This window comes from Maniola hyperantus, chromosome Z, assembly GCF_902806685.2.
Source record: "Maniola hyperantus chromosome Z, iAphHyp1.2, whole genome shotgun sequence".
Classification (NCBI taxonomy): Eukaryota; Metazoa; Arthropoda; class Insecta; order Lepidoptera; family Nymphalidae; genus Maniola; species Maniola hyperantus.
In genome coordinates, this window is record NC_048564.1 from 1611253 (window position 1) to 1637356 (window position 26104).

The window sequence follows — 26104 nt, forward strand, 5'->3', positions numbered from 1 at the left end:
CTCATTAAGACTTTTATTAGAACACGCGTTAACTACGCGTGTCTTTCTCGTGCGAACAGCTCTGACAATCACTATATATATAGAGCCTCGATAGATCAACGGTTAAAGGAGCGGACTGAAAACTGAAAGGTCGCCGGTTCAAATCCCATCCGTTGCACTATTGTCGTACCTATACTCCTAGCACAAGCTTTACGCTTAATTGGAGGGGAAAAGGGAATATTAGTGAGCAATTAACTTGGCTAATATTCTTAAAAAAAAAAACCGGATAGTGTAAATTCCTCTCAAGTCTCAATTCTACACATTAAAATATGGCTATGTATGTTATACTAACCTAACACTGTTCTCTGGACCGTAAGCGCATTGAAATTGGCACTGACAGCTTTTGGTTGAATTATTACTTCGAGAGTAGGAAATGAACCAAAACTATTTTGAAAGGCTTGGTTGTAAGATCAAGTAACAAGTAAATGTGTCCAACGACCAAGAGGGGTCATTATTAACAAAAAAAATGCACTTTGCGACTCGTTTTTAATCAACTTCCAAAAATGAGGTGGTTCTGGTGGTTTTTTAATTCGGCCCGTTTTTATTCACACTGACGTTCAAGCACTAGTAAATTTATTAGCTTCAAAAAATACATCTTTGTAATAGCCCTGCTTAGCTACAGTTACTAATTTAGTTTAATAAATGTGTCATTAAATCTGATATAATATTGAAGCCAGCTTTTGCATAAATTTTTTCTTATTTCCTAGAGGAAGGCTTTGGCCTTGCTTTGTTGCCATGTTATTGCCAAACGATTTAGCGTTACGGTACTATGCTGCGGCAAAACCGGTAAAAATTAAGGGGTAATACTATTCTATGGGTAAGTGATATTGTTTAAAAAAATATTACTATGAATTCTTTATTTGTACAAAAGTGTTTTTGCTACCACAAAACTATTTCTTTCTTTTTTCTCTAATTATTTTGAATGGTATCATAAAAAATCGGCTAAAAGATAATAATATTATATTTTTTGTTCTCATGAGAGTCGAATAATAAAAGGACGGTGTCATTGCAAACAAAACTACTGAGTGAGGTTGGTACTCAACTAACCGTGCGACTCCTAGCTGAGACGTGTCAAATCTACCAAATCTACGAATACTACTTAAACAAATTGAGGAGAGTCTGATCAAAAACCAATAATTCAATTTTCTTAAAAAAAACTTTTGGTTCTGATCGTGACGAAAATATTAAAATTTATTAAATACTTCATACGGTTTGTTTCAAAAATCAATAAATTTATATAGTAAAAATCCCCTTCGAAAATCTAATTCGGAAAAAACCAATAATTTTATTTTAAATACTGTGCCGTAATGAAACGTGTTTATAAACCATATTTGCTGTTTCTGTAAAACTACTAAGGACCAATTTCACTAATATGGAATACATTTTATACCTTGGATAAAGTCGTACGTTACTCTCTGATAACCAAATTTTCATTTCACCAAATATTTAACCTAAGATTAATTTTAATTAATTTTACAGCTACCTCGGTCAGCATATTAGTCTGGCCATTCAACGAGGTTACGCTGCCAGCGTTCTGGGCGCCCTGCCTCGTTGCGGTGGTTTAGATGATATTTAGATTTATTAAAGATTTAGAGATAGAAGATTACTTAGTTTTTGACATTTACTATTATAAACTTGGATGAATAATACCCATTATAAACTACTAATGTTATAAAAAGCTATTTCAAAGAATAGCTAATCTAAGTATTTAAATTGGTGAAACGTATTGATCCAAGTGTAAATGTAGCGGTTAGTTTTATTCTTAGCATAGGTATTTTCGGATAACGTGACCGTTGCCGAAATTGGGCCTTAAATGGAAGTATTGGGTTTTAATCAGACACTCCTGAATTAGATGTTCAAAACCGGGAAAAATAGATTTTACCCAAAAATACTTATCGGTTGCTGGATTGAAATACAAGATTAGTGTATACTTATTATTATAATGTAGAAAGCGGGCACATACCCCGATTAATTTAAAGATTTTATCTGTCGATGCCGCCAAGCGATTTAGCGTTCCGGTACGATGCCGTGTAGAAACAAAAGGGGTGTGGGTTTAATAAAAAAACCAGTTCATTATTCTGTCGCTAGATGGGTCTGTTACAGGGATCGAGTTTGAAATGCATAATATTATTCTTTCCTTTCAACATCAATACCAGTTTTATTAATAATAGTATTTTTTTCTATGCTAAATAAGTGGCTAAACACTGTTTTTGCAAAGTAATGAACAACTTATTATTAATAAAATACTTTTTAATCTAAAAATACGCAATCCACGAACTACCTACTGACAGATGAAACGTCAAATAACTTTATGGAATCTATAAACGGCGCACATTAGTCAGTTAAGTTTAAACGGAGTTTATCTTGCATTGCGTTGTTCAGAAGCGCACTGTCTTGGGTTATCGGACCAATAGAAAGAAAGAAAGAAAGAAAACTTTTATTTGATCACAATACTACAATAAACCTTAAAAGCTAATTAAGTACTAGCTACATAATTAAACTGATAAGTAAAAAATAATAATAATAAAAATATACTATATATATACGAGTACGTGTGACCAAATATAGGTCTCCCACTCAGCATCATGCTGCAGCAAGCTGCAGCGCTGGTTTTCAGTGGGAGCCTTTTCAATAGGGCTATTGAAAAGAAAAACCGTCGTTAAAAGTACCTCAGAAACCGGGCATCAGTCACCTTTTCCTTTTATATTTGGACAACAAAATCATAATATTATGGCATATAACCCATTACAAAGTTTAACATAAAGTTCAACGCATATAATACTAGGGAGCGATTTAATCAATTGCCCCGAATTTCTTTTCATACACTTTACGGTAAATGCAAATGGCAAGCTTTTATGATTATACAGGGGAGGTCGTTATAATACAACTCCATAATGGCCCATTAATATTCTAAGCCAAAAACAACTTATTTATACTTGAGCTGTAAGACGCGATTTTGTTTCTTTTATTTAAATTTTTGCCAGAAATTATTTGGCTTATCTCTTTAAACTATTACATATAGAGCCTCAATAGCTCAACCGGTAAAGGAGTGGACTGAAAACCGAAAGGTCGACGGTTCAAACCCCGCCCGTTGCACTATTGTCGTACCTACTCCTAGCACAAGCTTGACGCTTAGTTGGAGAGGTAAAGGGAATATTAGTCATTTAACATGGCTAATATTCTTTAAAAAAAAAACTCTAAAACAACAGTAAATAGAGCATCTAGGCGCGGCATCTAAGTGCAAAAAGACCCAGAACAGAATAACACGATGAAGAAGACATCTCAACAAAGGTGTCCTATCTCAGAACATTTATGATCACTTTCCGTCAGCCTAGCAGCAGAAAGACTGTGTGATGCTCGGTTTATATATTCTTTGAAATCTAATTACTTACATAAAAGGAAAAGGTTACTCACTGACCGACTGACTGATCTATCAATACACAGCTCAAACTACTGGACGGATCGGGCTGTAATAGGGGTCTTGAACTGTAGTAATAAAATGACGTGATTTTTTGTATAGTGGTAGTGTATGCAGATGCCTAGCTATTATGACGTAGATTAATTCAAACCCTAAAGGGATAACATGAGGGTTCAAAATTTGGGTAGTCCACGCGGATTAAGTTATGGGTATAAACTAGTAAAAATAATTTATAATTTTTTTTAATACCACGTTTTCAAAAAGGGCTACAAAATATAATAATTACGTAGGTATAGCTAACAGAATGCTTTTAAAATCGATTACGTATAAAATTTGTTTTGAACAGACAAACAAATAGACAGGCAAGAAAGCAAGTTTTACCTAAGCCGTCTACATACCAGATTTATTTAAAAAAAAATACGAAATTGGTAATATTGTACCTAATAGTAAATGCTAAGCCCCTTTTTAGTAGCATCAGCATACACTAATAGTTTATTTCATGTAGAGCGAGATGATGAGATGTATATTCGATTTGCTTACATGAAATAAACTAGCTTATGCCCTCGACTTCGTCCACGTGGACTATACAAATTTCAAATCCCTATTGGGATTGAATTTTCAAAAATCCTTTCTCAGTGGATGTCTCCGTCATAATAGCTATCTGCATGCCAAATTTCATCCCGATCCGTCCAGTAGTTTGAGCTGTGCGATGTCACGTGTAGATCAGTCAGTCAATCAGTCAGCCAGTCGGTCTCCTTGTCCTTTTATACAATATATATAGCTATATAGATTCGTTTTGAATTATATTTCAATTTGAATGGTATTTGACCTTCCTGGCCTACCTTAAGCCCAGATTTTACGTGAACCGTGTTGTATAATAATACCCCGTACACCAATGCTTACATAATAAAAAGGAATCGTCGGTCCGGGAAATGTTTTCGGTATTCACTCTACACAGCAAGGGAACGCAGAATAATTGATGCGACATCATTAGATTTGCTCCCGATGAGAACAAATAATACCTTGAAAGATGGCGGAAAATCTTAATGGCTTTCTTGAGAAAAAGTTTAAAGTGCATAATTTTTTAGGATGGTCTTTAATCACTACCTCCCCCTACCCATATTATTAGGTACAAATGCGAAAGTCTGTTCGTTGTATTACCGTAATTTATTGCATGGGTATAATTAAAGACCTGAAGAGTGACATAAGCTACTTTTTATCCCGGTAAATATTTAAAAAATAAATAAATGGGAACTCTTCCCACGCGATTTATAAAAACTTAAATCCATGCGGATGAAGTCGCGAGCATCATTTGCTTTTGTACAATTTAATGTGAGCAGTAAAACCGCAGTTCTTCAGAAGAAGAAGAAGAAGAAAACCGCAGTTGGTATTTTTAAATTACCAATCAACGTTCAAGTCTTATTATGTGTTTAAATCCTTTGCCATAAACAGTAAATATTCGCGAATAAGGCACTTTTAACTTTATAACAAAAGTTACGAATGCAACCTAAGTACAGTAAATTCAAAGTGCGGTGCACCAAACACTCTTTTATCAAAGAGACATTATGTTTCTAAAAGAAAAGTGCTATCGGAGAGACGCTCTAATGCTCTACCGCAAAACCCGGATTCCTTTTACTTGAAAATTTCCTACTAATGCCTCTTCCAGACGACCGACAGTATTACTATATGAACGGCTCCTACATGTTATAATAGTGCAAGTATCAGTACCCTTGTTATAAATGCGAAAGTGTGTTTGTTTGTTGGTTTGTCCTTCAATCACGTCGCAACGGCGTAACAGATAGACTTGATTTTTTGCATGGGTTTAGATAAAGGCCTGGAGAGTGACATAGGTTACTTTTTATCCCGGTAAATCAAAGAGTTCCTACTGAATTTTTAAAAAACCTTATTCCACGCGGACGAAGTCTTAGGCATCAGCTATATAATTCGGGCAATTTGTACACCCATTTCATATCTTCTATACTATTACATAAAGAGGAAATGTCGTTAAGTTTGTTTTTAGGGGGTAATCTCTGGAACTACTGAACCGATTTTGAAAATTCTTTCACCAATAGAAAGCTACATTATTCCTACATGCGTTTTATTTTATTATTCATATATATATTATATACATGCGGGCGAAGCCGCGGGGATCAGCTAGTCGCGATATAAACGGGCACTCAAACGTCAGCAAAGATGCCCGACGCACTGCAGTATTTAGGCAGTTTCATCAGAATACGGTATGCATTATTATACTGTACGCTTAGTACGAGATTTTATGTCTCACTAACGTTGATAGTATTCGAGTGTCAAAATACTTCGTGCGTTATAGTAAAGTGCATCTTAACCACCTTGTTTTAAAACTCAAGTTTGTCTACACATCTACAGGCAGCGCTCCAAGCTGAAACGTTGCGAAAATATAACCAGTGGCATTGAATTTTTGACTTCAATTTAAGTCGCTTTAGGTCCATTTTAGTTTGGCGTTATTGTGTTTCGACTCTCGAATTCTAGCAAAGCTAGTGCGTCGTAAAATCTTATATTAAGCGTACTGTACTCTGATGCTGCTACGTGCGCTTATGGTGCGGTCTCTAGTACCTCAAAACGAAAAATGGAACCCTTATAGGATCACTTTGTTGTCTGTCTGTCTGTCGGTCCGTCGGTCTGTCAAAAAACCTACAGGGTACTTCACTTTGACTTAGAATCATGAAATTTGGCAGGTAGGTAGGTTTTATAGCGGACATAAGGGGAAAAATCTGAAAACCGTGAATTTAGAGTTACATCACACACAAAAAATTAAATTGTGGTCATGAACTAAAAATTAGTATTTTTAATTTTCGAAGTAAGATAACTAGGTATATCAAGTGGGGTATCCTATCAAAGGGCTTTACCTGTACATTCTAACAGATTGTTATTTATTTTTATGCATCATAATTTTTGAATTATCGTTCAAAATGACGAAAAAATACGACTGAAGTACGGAACCCACGATGCGCGAGCCTGACTCACACTTGGCTGGTTTTTTTACTACTATTTTTAGTAAGTGAACTTTTTGTGTTTTTATTAAGAAATACAATATCAGAAACACAACTTTACAGATGAGAGCTAACAATGAGAGTAACATTGACTTATATATTATTATATCGATGGATAGTAAAGAGATTTTATATAAGTGATAACTTTTTGATTATTCGGAATAAATATCTCTTTAGGTACATTTTACTTTGATGTTATTGTGTTTCGACTCTCGAATTCTAATAGCAACGTTTGGTGAGACGTAAAATCTTATACTACGGGTACAGAGTCCACTTGGACCAGCGTAGTATATCTACGCTATGCTACGCAGCGTAGTACACACACGCTACATTCAAAACGTAATCCATTCTAATATTATATTTGCAATTTTACAATATTTTAATAGCTTACAACATTTTACCTTCACTATTATTTGATGTTTTTCAACTTTTATATCATCATCATCATCATCATCAACCAATAGACGTCCACTACTGGACATAGGTCTCTTGTAGGGACTTCCACACGCCACGGTTTTGCACCGCCTGGATCCAGCGGCTCCCTGCGACTCGTCTGATGTTGTCCGTCCACCTAGTGGGGGGTCTTCCAACGCTGCGTCTTCCGGTGCGAGGTCGCTATTCCAGTACCTTGGGACCCCAACGTCTATCGGTTGTACGAACTATGCCCTGCCCATTGCCACTTCAGCTTCGCAACCCGTTGAGCTATGTCGGTTACTCTAGTTCTCCAACGGATCTCCTCGTTTCTGATTTGATCTCGTAGAGAAACTCCAAGCATAGCTCCATCGCCCGCTGAGTGACTCTGAGCTTTCTTTTATATAGTGAAAACTAATGTTAATTATAATAGAAAAGAAAGAAAGTTACCTATAGTTTAATAAAGGTTACGTTTGATAACAAAAAGGAGATTTAACATTTTTGCGGGTTGCAGGAACGTACGTAGTGACCCGTGGATTATTATCGAGCTAACTGGAAGACGTATTCCCGAGGTACAGGTATATTTATTTTCTACACGGCATCATTCTTGTCTTCGGAGTCTTTAGTGTCGGTGGCCTCCCATCAAACCAATCCTAAACCATTATAGAAATTAGAATAAAATAAAATCTAATGGAATGGAATGGAATGCAATGTAATGGAATGGAATAGAATAGAATATATTTATATTCTAGTAAACTTTTACAAGTGCTTTTGAATCGTCAACTATTTTAATTTACCACTGGTTCGGAATGCGGTTACAAATTGACCCAATCGTAAATCGAAACCAGAGGGCCTAACATGCGCCCCGCGAGAAAATTTTTGTCTACGCATTATCTCGTGTTTCTTCTTACAAATAAGACGAGTAAATACGTAGACAAAATTTTTTCGTGGTGCACATGTTAGCCTAACAGGTCTTCTCGTTTCTAAGACTTACTTACTTACCTTACTTACTCGTAGAGCTCAGAGAAGGAACAAACTAGTTGTGCCTCCTAAAAGACTACAGATGTTTGAAAAGAGTACACACTATATGGCAATAACTGTGTACAATAAACTTCCTGACAACTACAAAAACACTACTATAAATAATTTCAAGAGGAAAACTCATGAGCTGCTTATAAATAAATGTTATTACAACATCTCGGAATTTTTGATTGATGAGCTCAAATAATTTGTTTAAAATAATATCTAAATAATGTAAATCTGATGACTTAGATTAGATGACTGAAATAAATTATGGTCTTTGTAGTGCAATAGTTAGGTATCCCCTCTGTATGACATGTAAAATTTAAATGACTGTTATTATTTCTATTTTTTTTCTCTTGTTTTTGTATGACTTAATTAATTTATTTTCTGAATATTATATAATTTTAAAGATTTTGTAATTTATATGTACTTACATGTTTTTAAAAATTTAACTGTAATGTAATATTTAAATATTCATACACCAATATTCTAAGGTAGAATGCATAAGGCTCGCCAACTAATTTTATAACCATGTTATGTCACCTGCATTCTTATGAATAAATTTATTATTTATTATTTATTATTTATTTATTATTTATTTATTTTACCTCTGTGCCAGGGAGGTCAAACCAGTAAAAGTAAATGGAAACACTGTTCAAATACATACCTAGCAATACGCGGAATTAAGGATAAGTACTGGTACACACGCAAGCTATTACTAAAACTATTGTTTACTAGTTAAATTACAATTGTCTGACTAAATTGCTTTAATCAGCTTTAGGCAGTGGTCTGACCGCCGATGATGAACGAGAAACAAGTAGAACTAAATACTAAAGTAGTTGGCGATCAGCGGGAAGCGAGTGTGTAGTCTCGATAGTTTTGTCGGCGGGATATAAGCGAGTGTGCAAGTGCCACGAGCGATTAGTCGCGCGATTCGCCCGCGGTCGCTCAGTCCTGTGCAAACCTACGCACGCGTTATACGTGTTCAAGCGAGCGAGCATCGCTGAACGAATATCGCTGAGAGAGTTTATTTTTGAAAGCTCGTCGCTCAGCGACAATACTAGTAAAGCGAATCGTCGCCGGCAGTGTGAACAGTCAGAGAGCAACTTTCGATATATGCATCTCCTTCGTTTACACGGAATGTACATTTATTGTGCGTTTCTTGAGAGAGAAAATCGCCGATAGTTAGTCGTTTTCTCGCCGGCGATCGGACCACTGCCTTTGCATGAATTTCAAACTGGATGAAGGCTCATTTTAATTAGGAAAAGCATTCTTGGCGCGGGGTATTTCTAAACGCAAGCTACTCGCCCACCAAATACAGAAAGCTATCTATCTAAGTACCGCAAATTGCTAATGCGCGTAGCCGCCATTTTAGTGACGTCAGCACTAGACTGAAGTTTCGAGATGATGGTTGTATTTTTACTTAAATATACGTCAAATGACGTCAAAATTACGTCATTTCGATGTGAATGAGACATGGTTCCAGCGTAATACCAATTTGAGAGCTATTACGCTGGAATTTGGAGCAATTTGGCCTTATACCTACCTGAGTGAGCAGTCGATTGGTTGCTTAGTTAGGGCGTGAAGGAAGGACAAACAAAGAAACAACTTTCGCATTTGTAGTATAATTATCACTCAGATGAAGTCGTGAACAAACATTAGTTGATTCATGACACTGAGAGCTGTAATTTAAACGAAGATAATGTATTTTAAAGATTAATGAACAGACATACCCTTAGTACCCTTATTATAAATGTGAAAGTATGTTTGTTTGTTGGTTTGTTGGTTTGTCTTTCAATCACGTCACAACGGTGCAACGGATTGACGTGAATCTTTGTATGGGTATTGATAAAGACCTGGAGAGTGACATAGGCTACTTTTATTCCCGGAAAATCAAAGAGTTCCCACGGGATTTTTAAAAACATGATTCCACGCGGACGAAGTCGTGGGCATCAGCTAGTAGATTCATAAATAGATAACAACATAACAATCTTATTTAGGAAATAAATAAAAACCAGCCAAGTGCGAATCAGACTCGCGCACTGAAGGTTCCGTAGTACAATCGTATTTTATCGACATTTTGCACGATATTAGTTTTATCATTCTCTTATTTTAGAAGTTACAGGGGGACGGGGGGGGACGGGGGGGGGGCACACATTTTACCATTTTGGAAGTGTCTCTCGCGCAAACTATTCGGTTTAGAAAAAAATTATATAAGAAACCTCAATATCATTTTTGAAGACCTATCCACACATACACCACACGTATGGGTTTGATGAAAAAAAATAATTTGAGTTTCAGTTCGAAGTATGGGCAACCCTGAAATTTGTTGTTTTTTTTTCTATTTTTGTGTAAAAATCTTAATGCGGTTCACATAATAGATCTACTTACTAAGTTTCAACAGTATAGCTCTTATAGTTTCGGAAAAAAGTGGCTGTGGACGGACAGACAGGCGGACAGATAGATATGACGAATCTATAAGGCTACGGAACCCTAAAAATGAACACATCAATAACATAGGAAATGAGTTTAGTGACCTTCTTTCCAAGTCTAATGTGTTTTCGTGGTTCACATAACAAGCTCAGGTACCTAGTCAGCTATAGAGCAATAAGTATACCTAGTATTTAAATATGTCTGTAACCTACATTAGTCTCTAGCTTCGTGCAATTCAAACCAATGGCCCAAAACCATAGTGCCACCAGACGTTACGTATCTTCTGAGAAACAAAATGTGTGGCATAGAGTAGTTTTAGTGTGTACTTTTAACGTGCGTATATTAGTTAGCTTGTACCGACATCCAATTTAAAGATCAGTTGCTAAAGATACGTAAAAAAATTACGCACTTTCCTTAAAGTTTAAGTGCTGATTTTTATTTGTATTTCCCGAGTCATAATATAAAAACCAGCCAAGTGCGAGTCAGACTCGCGCACTGAGGGTTCAGTACTACAATCGTATTTTGTCGACATTTTGCATGATAAATCAAAAACTATTATGCATAAAAATAAACTAAAATCTGTGTTAGAATGTACAAGTAAAGTTCTTTCATATGATACCCCACTTCGTATAATAATCTTACTTTGAAATTTGAAAATAGCAATATTTTTAGATTAATTCGTTATTAAATATAGATTTTTCCCTCATGCCTGCTATAAGACCTACCTGCATGATTCTAAGTCGACGGGAAGTACCCTATAGGTTTCTTGACAGACAGACAACTCTAAGGTTGGGACAAGGTGTTGGAAATGAGCGTACGACCCGAGCGTTGGTTTTGGACTGATTTATTAAATGAATGCATTCAGATACAATATGTATGTGTACTTATGGGCTATTATATAGATATTACTTATATGGTTAGGTCACACTGTACACAACAAAGTGTTATAATATAAGGGTTCCGTTTTTCCTTTTGAGGTACGGAACCCTAAAAATTATGACTCGGACTATAACTAAGAATATGTTTTTTTTTGCTGTAGGTGCCTTTAGCAGCTGATACCTATAAATTGGCGGTCGACACAAGCTATCAGATATGCGTACCTACGTTAATAGTACATAATAACACTACTCCACACCACACATTTTGTTTCTCCGAAATTACGTAAGGTCTGGTGGTCCTGGGATTTTGTACTACAACCAACACTTCATATCGTAAGCATTTCCCCTAATTTGTTCAGTTTCCAATAAATAATTATTATAGTAGGGGAGCCCAAGATGCTAAATAGGGATTTACTCGAGCGTCATGGGGACCTGTTGGATTGTAAAGATTAGGTGCAGAAAAGAAAAAAAGGTTATATTATGATGTAACCCCTTTCAATGGCGGGGAGAGCGCGTACAGGTTATCAAAAATGATAAAAAAAGTCACAAAGAAATACTCGAGTGCTTTAGATATTAATAGTAGTATATAATGCGTCCCATGTGTTTTTTTATCGCAAAAATATTTATCTGTCGGTTTGCATGGTGGGGGTGGTCGTATGAAGGTGTAGAAGGGGGCGCTCCAGCAGCCAAGCGCGAGTCTATGAATTTAAAAAAAGAAAAGAAAAAAGAAAATAGACCCAAAAATATTTATCGAGCGCGTCAGATATTGAGAAGGGATGTTAAGTGAATCCTCAAGTAACTCCTATTCAAAAAACTGAGGATTTGGGCGCAACCAAAAGTCATGGCCGATGTTTGAAACTTTGTAACTCTCCCATTTCCTTAGGTCACGCTCAAAATTGTCAGATCAGTGAAATGCACACTTTTCTGCATCTAATTAACTTACCTTGTCTTAATCTGACGTGCTCGAGTAAATCCCAAAATCCCCTCTTGGGCTCCCCCACCATTACCTACGCACAAGACTAGGGCTGCCAACATTTTTCGGATGATTAAAATTTTTCATAATAAGCTATAGAAAATAAAGAGTCTATATACCTATATAATAGTCAAACAAATTTAACGTACTAGAAGCTTCCTGATTCCATGAATAGTCATAATATTATTATAGTCAACGCTTCGAAATTCACAAGTATTTTATGAAAAGAATACAATTTAAAAAAAAAACTGTTTCTCACAGTTCTCAAAATAAGAAAACCAGGTGTTTTAAATTGAATTTAGTGTTACAAAACAAATAAAAACATGTATTTCAAACCATTGTCATCGATTACTACAAAATTCTTGTTAATTTAATCTAAATATATAAAAGGAAAAGGTGACTGACTGACTGACTGTCTATCAACGTACAGCTCAAACTACTGGACGGATTGGGCTGAAATTTGACATGCAGTTAGCTATTATGACGTAGGCATCCGCTAAGAAAGGATTTTTGAAACTCCGACCCATAAGGAGGTCAAATAGGGTTTGAAATTTGTATAGTCGACGCGGACAAAGTCGTGAGCATAAGATAGTCGGTAATAAAATTACAGATTTATTTTTTATTTGTAATGCTTTTGTTAGGAAAGTTCGTTCGTTTACTTATTGTTGGATCTATTAGTTAAAAGAAAAGAGAGACCATCCAACTGAAATACCTACCTATAGTATTTTTGATCCCTGTTTTTCTTCAACACACCGTACCTACACCGTACGTAGAATCGAAATAAAGTACAATACTACATATTATTATAGTACGGTTGGCAACCCTACAAGTCGTGCGCGTCGCCAAGCCAACTCTATGTCACTTTAGCTATTGTTGTAGGTATGTCCATCATTCATAAAACGATAATACTAGACTAGGATAGTTTTAGTTGGACTGTCGTCAGCTCAGAATTTCATACAAGTTTGTTTGTTAGATTTTAAATTCCTTGAATTGTCACTTAACATCTAGCAAGGCTATGATAAATATCCCAGAACCGTGAGATTAGAAATAATTTTGCAATAAAGTGGTAGATAGTTAAGGTCGTCATCACTGAAATGGACAGACACAAGCTGGAAAAGCTGAGCCAAACAAAATGACAGTTATTTTTTGTGCTGATTCGAAGCACCCCACCGAGCGTACCGGGAATTGAAGTTAGGAGTTTATGTCACATGGTTTTCATGGCGACAGTATGTTGACAGAGGTCTCGTTACTAACATTTCGTTCCGAGTACGCTCACATGGCGCTCACTACTGCTATCAGCGCCAAAATAATGATAATGAAGTTACTTCAAAAACAGGTCGGCCATCGCAAGTCTAGCGTAATAAGTATTAGTATGATCGGCTTGTCATTATTATACAACCGAAACCACAAAAGGTTAGTTTTGTAAAAATGAAAAAGAATATAATGAAAATATAGATAAAAATGTATGTAGAGACTATCTTTGCTTTTAATGGCGCATTTGGTGACATTAATTGGCGACTAGATGTTGCTTTTTGCCGATATCTTGGCGGCATTTCAAATGATACCGCAAACTAAATTTAATGTAACAAATTGCCTGTAACCCGTTTATTACAGGTATGACAGCTATTGCATGTTGAGAAAGCCGTCGTTTAGCGGAAGTTTTTGCGCATGATAGAGTTAACTTAACTGAACTACTTTTACCGCAACGGTACCTGGACGTTTGCTTTAACGTACCTACTGTTATACCTCCATTATTTAGATTATTTCTGTAATTATCAGCTACTTTATGACAGTTCGCAATGCAGAAATGATGGTAGCGCAAGTGAGCGGTAGAATAAGACTGAGTTTCGTAACAATAAGCGAGAGGCGGGAGGCGCAACAATGATTGCCGGCACTCGGCGGGCTTTGTCCGTGAAACTCCAAAAAGTTGCACTAAACTCATGAACCTGACGGTTTGGCACTGGGCGAACGGGAACGACCAGAGAAGTGGCCACGCGGGTACGAGTCGCGTGCGGCCGTGCGCCGTGCGCGACCGCGCTCATCGGGCGCGCTGCGGCTGGGGGAGCGTGGCGGGCGGTCGGTCGCGGCGCCTCCACGCTACTGCGGCACGCGCCAACCCGCGCCTGCCCCGCTTCACGACGCATCCCCCAGCGCCCCCTTGCGCGCCCCCGCCCTGCCGCACCGCCGCCCGCCCGCCCGCACGCACGCGGCACGCTCGCGCTCCGCCCGCCCGCCTAGCGCGCGGGCCACGCGACCGTGCCATCCACAACACTTACTTAACTAGTATACATCAACACCTTGCACCACCGAGTCGGTTAGAATCGAAGTGCGGCACGAAACGATCGACAGAAATAAAATGAAACGAAATGAAATGAATTTGTGTATTTCATGAAGTACAGCAAGTACCTACCTCTTATTAATACTCGTATGTCAAGACTTTACCACCGCACCGGTTCGGAATAGTTAACAGATTCTAATGAGACCAGCTGGCAAGAAACTCTTACTTTACCTGAGCAGTTTTTTTTTAAATAAAAATGCAATTATGTAACTATGCAATACATAAACAATGTAGTAACTATTACACTTACAGCAGCAAAGCCGACCATTTCAACCTTGTCATTTAGAAATTCGTCAATTACAATAACTGCAACTTAACAAATGTTGCTTATGCAATAGCAAATCTAAAAACTATTTCGGAATCATATCATAGAAGCGTATATAATTCCACCCCACAAAGGATTTCTGTACTTTGCGTAGACGATAGTATGACGCTGTTGGTAGCATAAGAAGATTACTGGTAGGTATTTCAATTGTGTGAGTCACTTATTTTTAGGGTTCGGTACCTCAAAAGGAAAAAGGAACCCTTATAAGATAACTTTGTTGTGAGTCTGTCTGTCCGTCTGTCTATCGTGTCTGTCAAGAAAACCTATAGGGTCATTCCCGTTGACCTACTTAGAATAATGAAATTTGACAGGTAGGTAGGTCTTATTGCACAAATAAAGAAAAAAAACTGATAACCGTGAATTTGCGGTTACATCCCACAAAAAAATCAAAATGTGTTCATGAACAAATAATTAGTATTTTTAACTTTCAAAGTAAGATTACTTATACCATATGAAAGGGCTCTATGACCTATGTCCAGCAGTGGACGTCTATTGGTTGATGATGATGATAATGATGAAAGGGCTCTAGCTGTAGATTCTAAAACGGATTTTTTTTATGTTTATGCATATATTAAGCATGTAGTTTTAGACTTATCGTGTAAAATGTCGATAAAATATGACTAGTAGGTACGGAACCTTCAGTGCACGAGTATGACTCGCACTTGGCCGGTTTTTGGTACGAAAGTTTGATTTTATAGCAATCTAAATCCATTTCAATAATTTTCCGACTCCGTTATCCTCGAGGATAAATTCAGGAAAACTTTCAACAAGACAGATATTTACCTGCCGGTATTTTATGTGTATAGTGTATACGTATGTACGAGCCGTGACAGCCTAGTGGTTAAGACGTCCGCCTCGCCTATTCGGGAGGTCGGGGGTTTGATCCCGGGCGTGCACCTCTAGCTTTTCAGAGTTATGTGTAGTTCAAGTAATTTAATATCACTTGCTTTAACGGTGACGGAAAGCACCGTGAGGATACCTGCATAGCTGAAAGTTCTCCATAATGCACTCAAAGCTGTCTGACAAGTGTCTGGCAATGCATGACGTGATTTCTAATACTATTCCAAGATTTTTTACACCCGATTTACCTTTACCAAAAACAAACGTTCCTCCCAGTGTTGGGGACAATACGCAGAAAAACTTTCAGCTTTTATAAAATAACGAAGGTCTGGCACCCGCTGGCTCTCTCTCTATTAGTGAACAGACTATACCATGGTGGTGCAGTAAGGGTTTATAATGGATAAGGAAGATTTCATACGATTTATGATATTTGTTAAGTATAAAATGTATATCGCGATACCCGAGTTCGATCCCGACGAAATCATATTAGACTCTAATTAATATTTTGTAATTTGTTCTATAAAATAGTGAAGTTTGAAGGTCACGGTCGGCCATTACGATTGACGACATTACCGATCAGCTGTACAACGCAACAAGACGTTCTGTGTACCTACGGAAATAATGCGTGTGTGACGCAATAATTGTGTTAGTTTTGGATATTTTACGATTTATAGAAATCTTTATTAATTTGCGATTAGCAAATAATGTATCTGCATCAAATTCCAGAAGGGGTGAGTTGCACAGTTATTAATATCAGGTTAGGCATCACTTTAGCCTTTATAGTGGTTTTTAAATGTTGATTTCTCGATTGTCGTAGCCTCACGGGAATGCCCTTCTTGGACCCTGACCTTTACAAACCCTGAATACAGCTAGCCGAGGTCTGGTTTTGGCAGAGTTCCGGTACAAAATTAGTAAAAACTCTCCTGGCGCCTAAAATCTAGGATAAGACTTAGCCTAAGTGCATGTTTGTATAATAAATAACTAGTTTAAACAGTTTTGTGTAGCATTATTGAAGCTAACCCGTAACAAATAGCGCCCAACGTTAAAAACTAAAGGGTTTGCATTAATATTAGCCCATTCGCAATATAATTTAGCGAGTAACATTTAGTGGACGGCGGTACCCGCGTCAGGATAATATTATTATTCGCGGTGGCGCGCTCATGTCTTGCAAGATTACACACACAACGGGAATTATTTAATAATTAAGATAGTGCTACACCGTGCTTTGCGATTCTTACCTGCCGTTATTGCATTGTAATAGCTACGTAATATTGAAGAAAAATGTACATATTATCATGAATAACTATTGTATGCAGGGTTGTCACATTGAACAGATAGGTAAAAAGTTAATTAAGTAATAGTTAATATTGGGAAATAATCTTATTCTTTGTCACTTAGATACTTAATTATAAGGCTTAAGGATTATTACTGATAGATGTTCTGTAAATATTTTCTAAGGTGTAGTATTTAAGGTAATAGTGTAAATATCTATATATAGATGTTAGTTTAGGTAAGGCATATGATAACTCGTTTTGGAAAATTGTGCAGCCATATACGAGTATCAGCTAACAAATAACGCAATAATCATTGTATTTCTCACCTTAAGTTTTCTTGAATTGCTTCCAACCATGGATCCTCAATACTTGTTAAAAGATGAAGTCGAATTCGAACTCGCGTGTCGTGGATATACTCAACCAGGGTTAGTATCGGCCTTAAGAAAAATCCTAAAAAACATGTTGGAGGCTGAAAGCTCAATGGAAGTGTCGTACGAGTTCAAAACACCTCCGCAATCTGTACATAGCCCTAGTACGGAATTAGATACATGCTCTAAAAAGATTAGCACTATTAAGTGCTATCTATCCGAGATACAAGAAAAGCCAGATAAGCAGCTTTATAAGCGGTTAGTTTCACGTTTATTTCATGTAGTAAATAGATTAAACTTGGCTATACCTTTGGATGAAATTGAGAAGGCTAGACGTAACGCGCTCTTAGATAAAACATCCATACTATTAAAGGAACTAGAAGGCAAGGATGACATGCAAGATGGGGACGAAATAACTCCGGAAATGAGAGAGGCCTTGCATAATTCTATAGGGGAGGATAGTAAAAAAATTTTAAACCTTATAGATGAACAGACTTCCGAAGAGAAGGCAGGCCCGACCTCGAACGTTATGCAAGACAAGCTTCTAGTTGATGAAGTTCAACCTGTGCGTAAGCATAAGCTAGTACCGATAAGCCAGTGGGGTGTTCACTTTTCGGGTGACAACAAATTTAGCGTCAATGCCTTCATTGAAAGGGTACAGGAACTAAAGGATGCCAGGCATGCGACACACGATGATTTATGGCAGCATGCAATCGATTTTTTTAAAGGGGACGCGTTAATATGGTTTCGTGCGAATAGAGAATTTGTGAGGGACTGGAACGAATTAGTTTTGTTATTAAAGCGTACTTTCCAGTCACCCTACTATCAGGAAGAATTACTAACTGAGGCGAAAGCGAGAACTCAAGGAAAGAATGAACCAGTACTTATATTTATTGCGGTAATGCAAAATATGTTCAATAGGCTTCCTAATAAAATCTCGGAAACTGAAAAATTAATGATTATAGTTAAAAATCTGCAGCCGTATTACCAAAGGGCGGTATGTCGGGATACTTTTACCTCAATTTCTGATCTGGTAAACGTCATGCGGATTATCGAAAGAACCAAGATCAATTGTGACAAATTCCAGGAACCGAAATCGGTCGTTAATGCATTAGAACCAGACTTAGCCTACAAATCAAGTACAGAAACTGACATAGACAAAAAAGAGGTAAGTCTCATAAATAGAACAGATAATAAACCTAACAGTAACATGAGATGCTGGAATTGTCGTGAGACTGGTCATTTATTCCGGTCATGTTCTGTACCGAAACAAAGGTTATTTTGCTACCGCTGCGGCCGTTTCGGTATAACCTTAAAAGATTGCACATGTAAGGGAAACGCCAGTGGGGAAGGTCGGAAACCTGCCAACTGAACCTTTCCTCTAAAGGTAATAATGAAGAGTGGCAGGACTGGTTAGATTTTATTCACACCTTCATGTCTAAGAAATCACTATCCCAGTTGACATTAAAAAAGGATAATGATAACAGGCCATATATACGCCTAAATATTCTTAATTATATTTGCAATGGTTTATTAGACTCTGGGGCTACTTGTACGGTAGTGAATAGAGAGTTTGGGGACACTTTAAAACGGCTTGGGGTGAAGCCACATAAAATAAAATCTATGCACATCGCTACGGCAGATGGTGCTAATCATTGTATAAATGAAGGTTTTGATGTGCCAGTAGTGTTCAATAATCAGTTTCACTATGTCTCCATGCTGCTCATGCCTGATTTGTCTCAACAATTGATCTTGGGTAAAGATTTTTTTGACATATTTGAAATTTCATTTAGGTTTAAAGTAGAAGCACCAGAAGGAATACCAGTAGTTAGTTCCATTGAAGACAAAACGGCAGCTCTAGTAAGCAAAGAAGAATTAGACGAGTACCAGCAACAAAAACTTTTAGACATTATTGAGGAAATAAGGAAATGCGTAGGTATAGGGTTGGGTAGAACCAAAATACTCAAGCATTATATAGATACAGGGGACAGTAAACCGATATATCAAAAACAGTACAACTTTTCTCCAGCCATTAGGAAAGAAATTGAACGCGAATTGGATGAGATGTTAGAAAAAGACGTAGTTGAACCTTCTCATAGTCCCTGGTGCTCTCCTATCGTTGTAGTAAAAAAAGCTAATGGTACTAATAGGCTTTGTCTAGATAGTAGACAGCTGAATAAAATTACGAAAAGAGATACTTATCCGCTACCAAGAGTCTCCTGCATTGTAGATAATTTGAGAAATGCAAAATTTCTAAGTACAATTGACTTAAAATCAGCCTTTTGGCAAATTGAACTCGAGGAATCTAGTAAAGAAAAAACAGCATTTGCTATACCGGGCAGGGGTCTTTTTCATTTCAAAGTTATGCCCTTTGGCTTAGTAAACGCATCACAATCTCAACAGAGATTAATGGATATTTTATTTCATGCTCTAGAAGGTAAAGTTTGGACCTACCTAGATGATATTGTTATTTGCTCGGAAAGCTTCGATGAACATTTAGAGATTTTAAAGCGTGTAATGGACATCCTTAAGGAGGCTGGTCTTACAATAAATATTGATAAATGTAATTTTGCACGACCTAGTTTACGCTTTTTAGGCTACATTGTAGACAAAGACGGACTGCGTACAGATCCTGATAAAGTTTCGGCAATTATGAACTTCCCAAGACCCAAAAACATTACAGAATTGAAGAGATTCATTGGAATTGCTAGTTGGTACCGAAGGTTTGTTAAAAACTTCTCTCTAATAGCTGCCCCACTTCATGATTTGACAAAAGGCAAAAGAACTAAAAAGTTTATCTGGACTGAAGAAGCGGAAAAGGCATTTTTAAATCTAAAAACATTACTTACTTCAACACCGGTCATTTCTTGTCCAGATTTCACCAAACCCTTCATAATACAGTGTGATGCCTCAAGTAAGGGAATAGGCGCCGTGTTATGTCAAAAAATTAACAATGTCGATCAACCAATATCTTATTTAAGTAGAAAATTAAATAATCGCGAACAATTGTACTCAACTTCGGAACGGGAACTTTTAAGTATTCTCTACGCTATAGAGAAATTTAGACCGTATATAGATGGCACACACTTCACCGTAGTTACCGATCACAGTGCACTTAAAACGTTACATAAGATGAAGGATCCGCATGGTAGATTAGGGCGATGGGCTATGAAGCTACAGCAATTTAGTTTTGATATAATTCACAGACCGGGCAGAAGTAATGTAGTGCCAGATGCCTTATCTAGGTCGATTTATGCACTTACAGATTCAGATCGAAGTAACATACAGATTTTGGATAAGCATAAAGATGAATGGTATAAAAGTATGGTAGCTAAAATAGATAGTGGGCAGAATATTAGTCATGACTGGCAGGTTAGAGAGGGTTTACTATATAAGAAAATTTGTTTAAAACAATATCCTGACAAAGTTAATGATTGGAAATTGGTTATCCCGAAATCTCTGCGTACGGATGTGTTAAAATACTGTCATGATGATGTCACAGCAGGTCATTTAGGTATACGAAAAACATTATTTAGAATTAAACAATTTTACTTTTGGCCAGATATGGTACGGGAAGTCAGGCAATATATAGGGAAATGTGACACTTGTGCAAAAGTCAAAGTTTCACAAAAATTACCCTTAGGTCATATGGGCCAACACAGAACAGTTACTGGTCCATGGCAGGTAATATCTTTAGATTTAATGGGGCCTTTCCCTAAAAGTAAAAATTGTAATACAATGCTTTTAGTAATAACCTGCTTATTTAGTAAGTTTACACTATTATTTCCTTTGAGATCAGGTAAAGCCGACAAAATTTGTGAAATTTTAGAGAAGCAGTTCCTGCTTTTTGGAAAAGTTATGGCCATAATCTGTGATAACGGAAAGCAATTTGATTCACACTTATTTAGAGAACTTGCAAAGAAGTATGATAGTCAAATTTGGTACACCCCAAACTACCACCCTCAAAGCAATCCCACTGAGCGCGTTAATAGAGTCATTGGTACGATGATAGCTTCTTATATACATTCTAAAAAGCATAATGAATGGGACATACATTTACAGGAATTTGCTCATGCTATTCGGACTTCAGTGCATGAAACTACAGAATATACCCCATCATTTTTATTTTTTGGTCGAGAAACATCCTTTCCAGCAAATCTTACCAATAAATCTGATTGCATACAATCATTTACTAATGACCAGCCACTTCTAATTGATACAGAAGGATACTTAGCAAACTTAAAGTCTCGATCTGAGTTGTACAAAGAAGTACAACTGAAGCTAAAATCAGCACATGACAAAAGTATCAGATTTTATAACGTAAAACGGCAAGTAGCAAACTTTAAAGTGGGCGATGTGGTTTGGAAAAGAACTAAATTTTTGTCTAAAGCAGGTACAAAGTTTATGGCAAAATTAGCACCGAAATTTGAGAAAGCAATAATAATAAAGAAATTATCGGATAACGTTTTTCACTTGAACAACGCTTATGGCAAATCTATTGGGGTTTGGCATGCCAAAGATTTAAAGGCATCTAGGCGTGATGATGCATAAAGAAAATAAAATATATCCTGTTGGGATCATATTTTTTTTTCTTCCTAGGTTGGGGGAATATAATGGATAAGGAAGATTTCATACGATTTATGATATTTGTTAAGTATAAAATGTATATCGCGATACCCGAGTTCGATCCCGACGAAATCATATTAGACTCTAATTAATATTTTGTAATTTGTTCTATAAAATAGTGAAGTTTGAAGGTCACGGTCGGCCATTACGATTGACGACATTACCGATCAGCTGTACAACGCAACAAGACGTTCTGTGTACCTACGGAAATAATGCGTGTGTGACGCAATAATTGTGTTAGTTTTGGATATTTTACGATTTATAGAAATCTTTATTAATTTGCGATTAGCAAATAATGTATCTGCATCAAATTCCAGAAGGGGTGAGTTGCACAGTTATTAATATCAGGTTAGGCATCACTTTAGCCTTTATAGTGGTTTTTAAATGTTGATTTCTCGATTGTCGTAGCCTCACGGGAATGCCCTTCTTGGACCCTGACCTTTACAAACCCTGAATACAGCTAGCCGAGGTCTGGTTTTGGCAGAGTTCCGGTACAAAATTAGTAAAAACTCTCCTGGCGCCTAAAATCTAGGATAAGACTTAGCCTAAGTGCATGTTTGTATAATAAATAACTAGTTTAAACAGTTTTGTGTAGCATTATTGAAGCTAACCCGTAACAGGTTTAAAACTAGTATGATTACCAGACTTTATTGCGACTTTAGTATGCTAATGCAGTATTTGGAGAGAACAATATTTGTTTCAGTTTCAGAATGCTGCAGTCGAAAAGTTTATCATACAAAGCTTTATTTTACTGAAATATACAATACGGTACGTGTTTCACCGCAATGTTTTCTTCAAGCGAGAGGTTTTTAATGCAGCTTGTGCTCTGCAGCCACAGAGGGGACTGAGGGGACTGAGTGGAGATAAGTAAACTGCAAAATTAAATTACCAGGGTTTAATTAACTACACTAAGCTGCAATAGCCTAGTGGTTAACCCGACTCGACCCTCACAGTGAACCTGCTTAAAATAAGCGGCTGACATTCCGTTACAGTACGCAGCCATCGATATAAATGACGAGACATGCCCAAGCGAACAAAATTTTTCACGGTTTTGGAACCAAATAAATCTTTTAGATACTAATGATCGACCCCTTTAAAATCCAGACGTCACTGAGGTTGCATTTGTGCTAAAGCACCAATGAGTCGATGCCATTTTGTCTGTTCAATGTCTAGCTTATGCTCGCGACTTCGTCCGCGTGGACTACAAAATTTCAAACCCCTATTTCACCCCATTAGGGGTTGAATTTTCAAAAATCCTTTCTTAGGGGATGCCTACGTCATAATAACTATTTGCATGCCTCAGCCCGATCCTTTCAGTAGTTTGAGCTGTGCGTTGATAGATCAGTCAGTCAGTCAGTCATTCACCTTCCGTCAGTCAGTTTCCTTTTTTATATTTAGATTCCTGACTCACTAACTGACTCCTCAACGCCCAGCCCAGAGCCTTGGACCTAGAAGGTTGAAATTTTGCACGGAGGTTCCCTAAATAATGTGGACAAGGAATAAAACCAATTTTTTGAAATTACCACGGGTTAGAGAAGAAGATTTTATTTTCTACTTTACATTTATTGTTTTTAGGGTTCCGTATACAAAGAGTAAAACAGAGTGCTTTATTTATTTATTTTTAAATGAATTGTTTAAATTGTGTATGTATTAGAACGTGATATATTTGTATGTAAACTCATTACATCTAAAGTGAAGAAAGAATAAAATAGCGTTCTATATTTGTAAGTCTGTCACTTGTGAGTTGTCGTTATCGTTGGAAAAAGAAATGTCTTTCTGTTAATCAAATAAATTATATTTTATGTATTTATCAAGATTGAATTTATTGGGCGATCCACCTCCTAATCATAAAGAGGTTATGGGCCTTCACATCTAAAACTAGAAGCTCTGAAAATTCAATCATGGTAGAAAGACATGAGTCTAATTCAGGTTTGTGCGGCCACATAGAAAAGTTGCGAGGCTCAGAAAACTTTGCCTATTGGAAATTTAAGGTAAAGAACTATCTTGAATTGAAAGGCTGGTGGTGGGTCGTAGCGAATGAAGGTCAAGCGAGTACACAAACGAAAGAAGTGGACACAAAAGTAAGAGCAACACTTTGTCTTTTACTTGAACCCGATTGCTTCACGCATGTTTATAGAGCAAGGACTGCAAAAGAGGTCTGGGATTGCCTATGTAAAGCTTATGAAGACAAGGGATGGGGAAGACGTATTACGTTACAACGGAAACTCTGGCAATGTAAACTTGAGAACTTCGAGTCTATGGAGAAGTACATCTCGGAAATAATGTTTTTGTCGAATCAGTTGAATGATATCGATGCTCCAATTGATGATGACTGGATAGTGTCTATTATGCTGAGCGGGTTGAGTGAAGTATATAATCCCCTTATAATGGCTGTAGACAACAGTGGACAAAAACTGACTCTTGAGCAAATTAAAACTAAATTGATACAAGAGGCGAATAGACAACGAGATGAGTCAAGTGGAAATACATCGTCGAATGTTTTGATGGCGAACAAATCGGGCACGATTTCCCAAAAATCGAAATCGAATAGGTGTTCGAAGGTAAATAAGTCGAAAGTTTTTAAATGTTTTAAGTGTCATGAACCAGGCCATAAAGCATCAGAATGCAATGAAAAGAAGCAAATTAGAACTGTAAATAATTTTGCGTCGATTTGCATGACTACAGTAGACAAGAAGCCATTTAAGACGAAGAGTTGGTACATTGACAGTGGATGTTCACACCATATGACCCACGATGTAAATAATTTATCCAATTATCAAAAGCAGGCGGATAAGAAAATAAGAGTGGCAAATGGGGAAGAATTATCAATCCAAGGTAAAGGGAGCGCTAATGTAAAAATTAATGCAAATACAGAACTTGCATTGGATAATGTTTTGCATGTTCCCGAATTGTCCATGAATTTAATCTCTGTGAGCAAGCTAGCTGAAAAAGATTACGTTGTGAATTTTAACAAAAAAGGTTGTATCATAACGAAAGAGGATAAACAAATTGTCAAATGTCAGGATGTTGGTGGAATTTTCGAATTAAAAGAAAATCAAAACTTGTCATTGAACGTGACATTGTCAAGTCAAAATTTATCGAATCTTTGGCATAGAAGGTTAGCACATTTGAGTAAAAAATATATGGATAAGTTAAAAAACCTAGTCAATGGAATTGAATTTAAACAAAACGATTTGATCGAACCATGTATACCATGCATTGAAGGTAAGACGTGTAAGAGTCCTTTTAAGAACAAAGGTACTAGAGCACGGGATATCTTGGAAATAGTGCATAGCGATATTTGCGGTCCGATGGAAGAGCCGTCGTTCAGTGGTTCGAGATACATGTTGCTGTTTATCGATGACTTTTCTCGGAAAACACATGTATATTTTCTGCAGAATAAAAGTCAAACTTTTGAGAAATTTCGCGAATATAAGGCGGAAGTAGAGAAAGAGACGAACAAATCAATTAAATGTTTGAGGACTGACAATGGATCTGAGTACTGTAATCGATTATTTGATAAATTTTTAAAGTCTGAAGGTATTAAGCACCAGACGACGGTCCCATACACACCTGAGCAAAATGGTGTTGCTGAGAGGGCAAATAGGTCGATTATAGAAAAGGCAAGAGCATTATTATGCGAAGCTAATTTAAATAAGAAGTATTGGGCGGAAGCTGTAAATACTGTTGTATATTTAAAAAATAGAAGTCCTACTAAGGCTGTAACAGATGGTGTTCCGGAAGAGTTATGGACAGGAAAGAAAGTTGATCTAAGTCATCTTAAGGTGTTCGGTTGTTTAGCTTACGGATTGATACCGAAACAAAAGAGACAAAAATTGGACAGTAAAACAGTACCTACGATTTTTGTTGGATATCCTAATAACACTAAAGGTTATCGGTTGATGGATCCAAAGACGAGAACCGTTCATGTATATAGAGATGTTAAATTTTTAGAGAATACTTTTCCTGGTGATAACGATAATATAGTAACAAAGGACACAGTTGTTCCTATATATCTGGACGAGGGACAAAAAGAGTCTGTGCCAAGAGAGAATCCTAAAGAGGATGATAATAAGGACGATAAAGTTGATACCATTGTTGAGACAGTTGATAATAACAATGAAACTGA

The 26104-nt window shown here is 36.9% G+C and overlaps 2 protein-coding genes and 2 long non-coding RNA genes across 9 annotated transcripts in view; 3 read left to right on the forward strand and 1 right to left on the reverse strand.

Moving 5' to 3' along the window:
- The window catches only part of Sh (Potassium voltage-gated channel protein Shaker), a 345233-nt gene that overhangs the window by 174565 nt on the left and 144564 nt on the right, over positions 1-26104 (reverse strand). Inside the window, exon 1 of one of the 6 annotated variants that reach the window (XM_069508968.1) lies at positions 14151-14289. The exons of 4 other annotated variants lie outside the window; for them this stretch is intronic. The gene's annotated coding sequence lies outside the window, so the exon portion shown is untranslated. Of the gene's footprint in view, positions 1-14150; positions 14290-26104 lie in introns of those variants that run through there. One more of the 6 variants, XM_069508969.1, reaches the window with a different exon arrangement.
- Positions 16152-16702, forward strand: LOC138404573 (uncharacterized). Its single transcript, XR_011238464.1, has 2 exons — positions 16152-16438; positions 16525-16702. It is a non-coding gene; the product is annotated as an uncharacterized lncRNA (long non-coding RNA).
- LOC138404482 (uncharacterized) lies at positions 17190-18816 on the forward strand. The gene has a single exon (XM_069508574.1). It carries the CDS (start codon positions 17336-17338, stop codon positions 18719-18721), a length of 1386 nt encoding a protein of 461 aa, XP_069364675.1. The 5' UTR covers positions 17190-17335; the 3' UTR covers positions 18722-18816.
- Positions 18834-22561, forward strand: LOC138404574 (uncharacterized). Its single transcript, XR_011238465.1, has 2 exons — positions 18834-22297; positions 22384-22561. It is a non-coding gene; the product is annotated as an uncharacterized lncRNA (long non-coding RNA).

Coding starts and splice junctions, on each gene's coding strand:
- LOC138404482 (XM_069508574.1), top strand. CDS start 17,336: ATGGATCCTCAATACTTGTTAAAAGATGAAGTCGAATTCGAACTCGCG.